The 10639-nt window shown below is 37.4% G+C and overlaps 2 protein-coding genes across 3 annotated transcripts in view; one reads left to right on the forward strand and one right to left on the reverse strand.

Annotated features, from left to right (window-relative positions):
- LOC105157589 (elicitor-responsive protein 3) lies at positions 779 to 2741 on the forward strand. The gene is made up of 5 exons (XM_011074004.2): positions 779 to 1054; positions 1289 to 1354; positions 1462 to 1588; positions 2339 to 2453; positions 2570 to 2741. Exons 1-5 carry the CDS (start codon positions 988 to 990, stop codon positions 2636 to 2638), a joined length of 444 nt encoding a protein of 147 aa, XP_011072306.1. The 5' UTR covers positions 779 to 987; the 3' UTR covers positions 2639 to 2741.
- The window catches only part of LOC105157598, an 8517-nt gene continuing 800 nt past the window's right edge, over positions 2923 to 10639 (reverse strand). Inside the window, exons 2-10 of one of the 2 annotated variants that reach the window (XM_011074010.2) lie at positions 8920 to 9066; positions 8727 to 8831; positions 7395 to 7499; positions 6687 to 6788; positions 6343 to 6450; positions 6168 to 6263; positions 5813 to 5959; positions 4684 to 4750; positions 2923 to 4564 (exon numbers count right to left, since the gene is read on the reverse strand). In XM_011074010.2, the coding sequence (XP_011072312.1) occupies positions 3585 to 4564; positions 4684 to 4750; positions 5813 to 5959; positions 6168 to 6263; positions 6343 to 6450; positions 6687 to 6788; positions 7395 to 7499; positions 8727 to 8831; positions 8920 to 9066 (1857 nt within the window). In that variant the 3' untranslated portion in view covers positions 2923 to 3584. The remainder of the gene's footprint in view (positions 4565 to 4683; positions 4751 to 5812; positions 5960 to 6167; positions 6264 to 6342; positions 6451 to 6686; positions 6789 to 7394; positions 7500 to 8726; positions 8832 to 8919; positions 9067 to 10639) is intronic. The other variant, XM_011074014.2, reaches the window with a different exon arrangement.

Here is a 10639-nt window from a genome sequence, read left to right on the forward strand (position 1 = left end):
TGACATTTTAGAAACTTAGGGTTTGAGAGAAAGAAGAGAATTTTTTGTTGGGGTTGGGGGTCTTGCGACTTAGTAGTTGGGAGGAAAAAAGAAGAATAGAAGGTTGAAAAGAAAAGGCAATGTATGTAACCTAAACTCAAATATAAAACGACATATAATTCTTTATTTTTTTTATATAAAAATTCAAGAATCCGATCGGGTAGTTCAAGTAGTGAAATCCTAACTGAACACAAACCCGATTTTTTTAATTCGAATATTGAGTAGTACGATACCCGACTTTTTTATAAAAAAAAAAAATTGAAAAAAAAATACTTGAACCCAATTGGGTCAGGTCGGGACCAGAACAATCAAATCCGAATGCCCACCCCTAAGTGTTGCACTATTTTAAAATGAAGATCCACATAAATGAAGAGATTTCAAGAAACTGCGACATGGGAAGACGATATAGAAAGACGGAGAAAAAATAAAATAAAATTGGTGTAAGATGATATTATCTATTTTGGACATTTTGGTCATTTCATTAAATTTTATCTTATATTTGTTTTCTTTTTATTGGGAATGAATGAGGGCATTCAAGTACATATACACTTTTTAAATTGGGTTAGTTAGTAATATGTTGCAAACCTCAACCGAAGTTAATGTAATTTTCGATCTTATATAGATGTATTTGTAATTAAGTTAAATTTTAGGGGTGTGAGAATGTAATTTGACCAAACAATTATTTACCACTTATAAGTAACTTCCGGTTCAGTCAGTGCACATTGCATGGCGGTCCAATTCCAGGCTGACCCGGTTCTTGATTCGCGCGTAGAAATAGTCGACTCCCCTCGTCTGATCAGTTTCAACTCGTACATTGATCGGACAACAGCTACAGACAAAAGGATCATTTCATCATCGTTTTCACATCAGTCCCAGATTTTTTCCTTCATCAAGATCTGCATTTTCTCGGAGATCCCTTCACTTTAATTCCGTCGCTGAAGAAGAAAGATGGTACGAGGAACTCTTGAAGTCCTTCTTGTCGGAGCTAAAGGCCTCGAAAACACGGATTTTCTAAGTAAGTTTCACTGAGATTTTGACTTGGGTTTACCCCACAATTCGCTGATCTGCACTCTCCAAATCTCGTAGTAATGAATCAAGAAAAGGGTTCAAATCTGGTTTTACCCAGAATCAAGAACTAGAAATTCATGGGAAATGTGTTCTTTTCTTAGCAATCTTGGCTCCGTACATTGAACTTAGTCACTCGATGTTTACTCATTCTTGTCATAATTCTATGACTACATGTGATCAGGCAACATGGATCCGTATGTGACAATCACTTGTCGTACTCAGGAGAAGAAAAGCAGTGTTGCATCAGGTTTACAGAATTAGATCTTGTAGTACTGTTTCAAGAGCATTGCTTCATTTTGATTTTCCATTTTAATTGTGTTTTTCAGCTTCAGACACGACTGTCTTGTTTTGCAGGAAAGGGAAGTGATCCGGAGTGGAACGAGACATTTGTGTTCGCGCTTTCTAATGACGTTCCGGAGCTCCTGATTAAGATACTGGACAGCGATGGCGTTTCTGGGGATGATTTTGTGGGAGAGGCAAAGTGAGTAATTTCTTACTTCTATGTTCTTATATATGCGGATCTCCAAGTTCTCGAGTTTTGTAGACAATTTGAGTTTATTGCAGACAAGAACTCTAAAGGTTATTACAGGACAAAACGACTATCAAAGCATTAATATTAAGTCAGATGATTCAAACTTTGTAAGTAATGGTTCACATATCGGTCGGTATACGATAATTTTGGGCTAAACACATTTAGAAAAGTCCTACCTGATTCGTAAATATCCACCAATAGTTAATTTTTTTCGAGTATATATGTATTACCAATAATATCGAATGATACGGCAGATTTGATGATATTATTGGTTGCGTCCAGATATGATAATATCATGAAATACTATATACGTTAATGTTTTATTACATATATAACGAATAGATTCTTATTACTTTTGTTATTATTTTTTTTTTTTTACTACATGAATTTCCCATTTGAGAACAATGTTTTATTAAATTTTATTCTAAAACTCTTTATATATACTAATGAGTAGTATTTTGTGTTAATTGCACTTGATTTCTAATATATTAAATTTTAGCAATCGCTATTATAGTCGATATATACTACAACAACTTTGAACTATTTACGTAGCAAAAGCAAGAAAAATACTTGTGTTCATGCAAATGGATTCAAAGCATTTTCTTTCCTCTTACAAGAATTTCTCAGATGTGTTCCCAATCAGAGAGCAAAAGACGTGTAGAGAAATGCAAACAAGCTAATCTTGCCGGAACATTGCAGGATTCCACTTGAGCCGCTGTTTGCTGAAGGAAGCATCCCGCCGATGTCGTACAATGTCGTTAAGGACGAAGAATATTGCGGCGAGATCAGAGTCGGGCTCAACTTCACTCCCGAGGCAAGTAAAAAATCCAGCTTCCGTCGTGTTCTTTTTCGTTTTTTCCCGGTAGTGTAAGAACTTGATGAGAGAATGCATATGGTGATTAAGAATTAGTGATATTGCTTTGATTGCAGAGAGGCTGTGAGGAGGGATTTGGTGAACAAGAAGAAAGCTATGGTGGCTGGAAGGAGTCTTCATATTGAAGTTGATAGTCATCAGCTATTTCTGATTTATTACCTCTTTGTGGCTCTGTATTTGAACTGCATTGGTAATAAAAATTGAGTTCTTTACCATGTGATTTTGGAATTTGAGGATGTCCGGATTGGTTTTCATTGAGACATTATAGTTAATAACACTATGTATTTTCATAGTCAAAGAGCATAAATCTTGTATTTCATCAGTCCCATGACAACTAGAAAAGAATGACAGAGTATGCAATGTTTCAATCTAGACAGTATTGGGTACTAAAAAATCAGCAAGCTGAATGTGAATATTACTGGAAAAGTTGATCCTCAAAACGCTCGGATGTACAGATCACGTAATCTAAGAGCTGCAGCTTCGGCAACTCCAGGTTGCAGCTGAGTTCTTCCAAAAATCAACTTCTAGAAACATTAAAACCAAACAGGACATGGGTGTAGCCAATGTAGGCATACAGACAGCTTTTGTAAAGTCAAATCACTGTTGTTTAACATTAATAACCGAAGCCCAGGATTTCATGCTAGGCTGGGCAAACTACATGTATTGCTCTTTCATACCGCAACATACAAATGGCAACAGTTGGTCGGCATGATAACATGTCAAAAGGTGTAGTACTATCAGAGGATTGACAGAACATAACATAGTTTTTACATGGAAGGGCAGTTTCAGAGTTTGCATGTATGCATTGATGGAGACAAAGATTCTGGTCCTGAAGCTACATCTAAAGATTCCTCCAATAATCCTCCATCATCGAGCACAAACCTTTTTCTTCAATGCCTCAAAGGTTGCAAGAAAGGCAGCAATAATGTCTATGTCAAGAACAAGAAGCTAAAGGCACACACACTGGTTCCAGAAATCCATTCACAATTGTGATTCTATTTAGACCTAACATAATTTAGCATCTCTTTGGCAAACTAACCTTTTGTTCAGCTTAGGATTCTGCTTTGCTTTCTAAGGATTAAATGTCGTCTGGCTATCCTTTTTCACAGCCCCTGTGCTGGATTGACTGTTGAAGCCGTTACAAGTCGGGAAGCTGATATTACCCAGGGGAGAGAACGATGATGGATTAGCTGGCAGATCATTAACGGCCCCCTGTTGCTTTGATGATTCAGAATGGTCGCCAAACGCATTTTGGAAAATGATGGGCTCGTCACATTGTGATGCTTTTAAGCATCCATCTGCCTTATTGTAAGGAATGCCAACCTGCTCACCGAAGCAACCAGCGAACGAGAGAGTATCGTCTATTGGTATTTCCCCCCTGAGAGTCTTCAAGGCAAACTCTAATGGATCGGACCAAGAGTCCCCAAAGTCATAGCAAAGCTGCGACTCTTGTGGTCGTTTGCCGTCATCCTGTTGCTTCTCACTAGCCTGTGTACCTGCTTGCTCATCTGGAATAGCCTGGTCCTCTGTAGGAGGCTTTTCAGCTTTGTCCGATGACTCGACTACAGGAAGAGTTTCTTCTTTTGCTGGCTCAACATCAGATGGCAGAGGAATTCTAGCTGAAGCCTTGACGGACGGACTGGAAAACGTATTGACTTCACTGCTGGAGGATCTCTTAGCCGCAGCCCTAAGAGAACGTTCATTCAAGACCGAGTTAGGCTGCACCTCCGGTTCAGACCCTGCAAGTCTTCTTGAAGCCCGTTGTGGCAAGCTTGTATCCTTTCTTTTCTTCGATGTTCTAGATTTCACTGGAGTTATATCAGTTTGGTTTTCTGTCCCGCTTTCTAAAATCTTCTGATTGGACAAGGGATCAGTTACTGTGGAGGAGATAGCTACATCTACAGCCATAACTCCAGCATCTGGTTTAGGGACTTCATTTGCTGGTTCAGGATTCTTGTCCGTTTCAGCATTGGAATTTGAGTTATCTTGCATTTGTTTCAAGATCTTGGCCTCTGATTCTGCTGGAATTTCAGCACCAGAATTTTCACCACCTGCAGCACACAATCAATTTTCAGTGGCTCGGAGTTATGCAGATCTGTTTAATGGCTAACAAGAACCCCTCAAACTTAGTGTACCCCGAAATTGCTAGTTTAAATTGAGTTATTCATACCGCCATATAATTCAGGAAAAAGCTGTCTCTTCTGCTCAGACAACTGCTCACTAGCTGGAACAGTAGACTACAAACAGAAAATAGAGATTTTCAGAGAACTTACATAACCAAATTATAAAATTGGAAAGAGCAGACAATCAGGATTACTATTTCAGAATGCACTTATATTGGTTGTATCTGGACATTCTTTAATGTGACGGAAAAATTGCTTAGTTTCTTTTGGCGAAATCCAAAACAAAGTTGAAGCATTCCAATTAAGCTGGAGAAAGCGACATTATGCATACAACAGGGCCTGGATAACGATTGACAAGATTTGTTTATATCTTGTGAATCGCACAAATCAACATAGGCCAAATGACTGGGATTTTTATTGTAGTTACTTCATCTGTTCAAAATCCCCTGGTGGATGGATATTATAAGTTTTTAATTGATGAACACACAAACAAACTCGGCAGTCAATTATCAGCCTCACTCAATAAAGAAACCCTGCGCAGCCCCACCAATAGAAAAGGAATAAATAAATAATATACAACAAAGAAGTGCACATTGAGATGCAGGCAGGCGGCAAACGTAATGCAAAGACGCATGCGCGCGCAAAAACACAGAGAGGATAGAGAGACAGAAAGAGAGAGAAGAGGGGCCGGGTGGGTTGATTTCACAAATGAGGCAGGTGAATCTCACGCTTATAAGGGCTTGAAGTGCATATGCTGTAAATTTGCATGAAATTCATGAAACATCTGGAGTTGTATACTGCAGGAAAGGAACAAAATGCACGCCATGTTGTATTTCAGCACTTGGACGAGGATGTTTTTGTTATACATCTAGCAAGTTTGTTGTGTTTAATTATTATCCAACATAACTTTCGTTTCTAGACATCATTTTACCATCAAAGTAAAAAGAAAAGGTTGGAAATATTGACCTTTTGCCATGTCTTCAAGTGACAGATTAAAAACCTTTCTGTTTGCACTTATACGAAACAAATCCAACAGTTCAGCTTAACTCACTCCAAAAGGGTAATCAAGTGCAAGTTAAATATAACGAAATGGCAAAAATATATCAGAAGAAGATTAACAAAAGGCTAAAACAAATTATTTATACACGAAGGAGGTCAAGCAAGTTGCTGACTTACTGTGACTTTATTCTTAATCAACTTGAGATCTTCCAACTCTCTTTTCTTTGGTCTGCAAGCACAGCTACCAATATCGTTGGTTTTTAGATACCGCAAGGCATCCATTTTGGAACGGAATACGTAACCACTAACTGGATCTGTGTAATACTGCAGAAATCATGCACACTTTTCATGATGAGATGTAGCACACAGAAACTGATCTGGACTAAAAGCACTCAGCAACTATACATAATAAGCAAACACAAGAGACATGTTGAAACCAAAACAAGGAAAGTGCATTAGTGCACAATCACCAGGAATTAAGGCATTGAGCTTTACTGTTGGAGTACCAACAAATGGTAAAAGGATTAATTACCGGATCCTTTCTAATTCTGTTCCCAGATTTACTTGTAATGATTTCTTTTATCCAGCCTGGTGGCAGGTCATCAGCTGCTGAGCTCTCAACAGCCACCTGGATAACCTTGAAATATCAGATGATGAAATTACATAAGATGGTTTCATTGGATCTAGAACAGCATTGAGCTACAAACCGTCTCGAATGAGTTGCTCTTCTTTTTCTTTTCAGGAACGTGATCTGTATTTGTCATGGATATGCCTTCCCGGAACATGTCTGGAGAGGGCTCATCCACATTGTCAAGCTGAAAGATGGATATCCAGGAACGGAAAACAGAGATCAGTCACATGGGCAAAATTAACTAAGGATTATAAACCAAAATTACACTAATGGAGCATCCATCTACGTCTAGTTATGTCACGTAAAATAAGTAACTTAAACTAACAAACTGGCCTTTTCTATCTCTTTATGTCAAGTGCAAATAACAAATAAGGCATAATTTAAAGCAAAAGTAATAACATAAACTAATGAGCTACAAACCCTCTTGAAAGAGCCGTTGTTCTTTTCAGGAATGTGATCTGTACTTGTCATGGATATGCCTTGTGGAGACACGTTCTGAACGGGCTCATCAACATTGTCAAGCTGAAAGATAAATATCCCAAAAAAGGAAGAATAAAGATAAATGCAATGCCCAAAATGATCAGTTTCATACTAAAATTTAACTAATGAAGCATCCATCTATTTTCGCCTTATGTCATGCAAAATTAACATAAATTAATGAACCATCCATCTTCTGTATCCTTATGTTAAGTGCAAATAAACAAATCAGGAGTAATTTAAGGCAAATCCTGTATACGAAAACCAGAAGCAAGCATAAAATATAGAGAATGATATAGATGGTTCACCCACAAGTTCGAACACAAGAAAATAACTAAACTGAAAATTTACAACTTAATTTAGTAAACATGAATTGTTTTCACTATGGGCAAACCCACATAAAACATGGTTGTGCAGACACTTCAACCATGTTTCTATGGATGTTTGGGCACAAAATATGACGTTTCAAGTGTTTAAATAGTTCGAAATAGCTCTGGATTCTTGTCTGTAAGATTGGCATCATATCAACTTTCAATATTTGAATGCAGTGCAAACCAAATAACTAAGGAATATTTGTTTTTGACTAGGAAAAGGAAAAGATGATTACAGCAGTTTGTGACACCAAAAATTACTAAGAGACCCAGTGCGTACTTTATTTTGTACAGTCACGGTGTTAGAATGATCTACAGTATTCAGATATCGAGTCACAGCTGCCCGTGAATAAAACCTGCTTCCGGATGATAAATCAGTATATACCTGAAAGAAAATGAAAAAACACAGACTCCATAAGATGTCTAATGGCTATCTTAACTGTAGGTTAAAAATGTATACAACAGGAGAGCTTCAAGTGGTGAAACAAATAGAGGTCCAGATTACCCCGTCAGAATAACCCAACTTCATAATAAAGACACCAACTTAGAACATATAAATACAACGGAATGCACAACAGATTGTGCCAGGAATGTGAGGACAGAGAAATAAATGAGACAAGAGAGGTTTGTGCTATTCTGATAATGAGGCCTGTGCTTCCTTCCAGTCACTCACAAAAGGATTTTGCATTAGATACTAATAACAAGTAATGATTTCTTAGGTTGACATTATCAGGAAAAATCCAATCATTTTTGTTAACAATAAAATCTTTCAAATTGCTGCATCTTCATGCATTGCAACTGTAAAAATACGAGATCTACCAGCAACTTCCAGAAATCTAGAATATGGTAACATCTTAACTTCTCTGCAATCTATGTTACAATCTCCAAGCCACATGCATTAGTGGCATAGCATGCCTCCAATATGGCCTCATGGCATTGTAAAGTCAGTTCTTTTTATTTTGGCAAGGACTTATGGTTCCACGTCGATGAAGAATTCTTGGATTTGAAACTAACATAGAAAAAATACCCTTTCAACCAATTCTAACTATCACTTTTCATGACTTTCAACAATGGGACAAAAAAGGTGCAGAAAAATGAAACATGGACGGTCAATGTGCCGTGCTTAATACATTCAGTAAAAAAAGTAAACATGAAAGCTCATTTAACATTTATTTTAGACCTCCATTGGGAAAACTTTCTAAGCTGATAATTGCATGTATTCAAACATAAGAGTCAAATTATGGGGCAATAGTAGTGGAGACTGACAAAAAAAGCACATAGCAACAGGTCCCTTGTATGTGACCAAAACACAGGTTGCACTGACCAGAAACAGAAGTTCTGCATGCATTTATAGTGTTTGCATTAGTAAATAGAACATGATCATATTAGCATTAACTTCAGCATGGGAATTTCTGTAGAAGCTCTGACAGCAATCATAATTGCAAAAATTTGGTAATCTTTTAAATTTCAAACACCTTTTAGAAAGTGTGAAATTATACAGCATATTCTTTTTCCATAACCCTAACATGGAATATGTAAAAATGCAACTGGATAGCAGCTATGCCCTCAACAATTGGAGAAAAATTATATGCTTCCTATGTACATTACAAACCTTGTAAACTGATCCCTTGCGGGATCCGCTCTGTCGTGTTTTTTCCTCCATTGTCCATCCACTGGGCAACCACCCAGGAGAATCATTTGTTTTATCTAATATCTGCTAACAGTACAAGAAAATCATATTTAAGGGCAAAGAAAGCATAAACGAGAATAATTACAGGATCCGACCAGTTGATCTGAACACTCACAGTATCAACTTCCTTATTTGAAGAGAGCCCACTGTTGTTAACCTTTGTTGTTTCAGGTGTACCAAGGAGGCCATTCTCTGCTGTAGCACAACTTAGGACTTCCTTTTTGGAATGATATTTGGCACCAGTTGCAACATTATAGTAGTACTGCAGCAATGAGAAACACACGACATGGGTCTCAGTTCCTTAATATTCTATTCACATATCTTCCTCCAACAGATAAATGTTTCTTTTGACATTATGCCATTCTAGAGACAAAAAACAAGCAACTTGTCAGATAGCTTCTTTTTATATTAATGACTTCTACATAAGTTAATAGATAGTTCTACTTTTTACAACGGGGACCCTGGAAGATGGAATGCTTCAGAATACAAGCAATCCTCAAGTTATGAATTCTGAATCTCCAGCAAAGAAAGGAGCAGAAACTCCTGCTCAAAATGACAAGCGAAGAGAAAAACCTAAAAGGCAGAATAGCATAGAGAAAAAGGAAATTCTCGCGATGGTCTGCAGTAACCTATTTCTCCCCCCTCCTTTTCGTTGTGGATGTCAGCTTTTGATCGACAAAGTGTGCTGTATCTTCTGGAGAAGAGTAGCTAAGTAGCTAACAGAAAGGATCACATAACTTTTAGTGCTTGTGTAGCTAAAAACAATTTTACCTCATGCTGATACTTATACTTCCTTTCTTAAGAATCTTTTTAAGTTGAAATACTTCCATTCCCTTCCCATTTGTAGGAAAAACATATTTAAAGGTTCATATGGTAAATTTTTAAGTCTCTTTCCATCTTTTCCTCTCCTAGTTATCTGAATCCCAAACCCCTACACAATCAAGAGAGAGACAAACAATAAAAGGTATTTACACACGAAAGATGGTTTACTTACTGTCTCCTATATCACTTTTTCCTATTTTTCATTTTGCGCAATATTCTCACATTCCACCTGCTTAAGGTTCCCATGTATGTTGAAACTGCCAACTCTCACTATTTCCTTATTTGTTTATAAAACTACAAAAATAAATGTCTACGGTATGTACCAACTTATAAAGGAAAATAAATTGAAAAAACAGGATATGCCAAATCTTACTTCTCATTTTGTTGCAGATAGTCAGTCACCTGAGCATTCTATGCATTTTAGGCGAAAATATAAAGCAGAAGTTTGTAAGAACTGTAACACATGTAAAATTAAAAAAGCACATGCTCGATGGTTTCCGTAATGATTCCATGAGCCCTCCTTGTGTAGTAAGTCAAAACAGAAGCATAGTTTCCAGTTTGGAAGATATGCACATGATTATTATAGAAACTGGGAGGCATCTGTCATAAATTGTTTACCCTTTTCAAGGCCCCACAGCTGTTTAGATATTCTGACTGTGACCAATATGTAGGCTACAGCAATATGGTGCACCACACCCCGACAACAAAAGCCACGGATTTTGCAGGTGCCCAAATGGCAAACCATCTAAAGCTGGGAGATTATTTCAGAATCGATAACAAGAGTTAATGAAACACATCCCACTTCACATTTCAACTTTAAGTATCAGTTAGGTACACTACTGAAAGGTTTAAGCCCTACAGTCCACCGACTAACTTCACACGATTATCTAACTAATAGAGGCAACTAGAAAACAAATGTGCAAACTGTCATTTGTTTCTACCAGACGACCGCTAACGGATTTTCCAAAAGCCAATCCGCCAAGTCCACCCTGCCATTCGTTTCCAACAAACAA

Source organism: Sesamum indicum, linkage group LG1 (assembly GCF_000512975.1).
Source record: "Sesamum indicum cultivar Zhongzhi No. 13 linkage group LG1, S_indicum_v1.0, whole genome shotgun sequence".
In the NCBI taxonomy this organism is placed as follows: Eukaryota; Viridiplantae; Streptophyta; class Magnoliopsida; order Lamiales; family Pedaliaceae; genus Sesamum; species Sesamum indicum.

Excerpts from the sequence above, each read along its gene's own strand:
- LOC105157589 (XM_011074004.2), top strand. The coding sequence starts at position 988 with ATGGTACGAGGAACTCTTGAAGTCCTTCTTGTCGGAGCTAAAGGCCTC. Across the intron at positions 1,589-2,338 it reads GATTTTGTGGGAGAGGCAAA|GATTCCACTTGAGCCGCTGT; the intron begins GTGAGTAATTTC and ends GGAACATTGCAG. Across the intron at positions 2,454-2,569 it reads GGCTCAACTTCACTCCCGAG|AGAGGCTGTGAGGAGGGATT; the intron begins GCAAGTAAAAAA and ends CTTTGATTGCAG.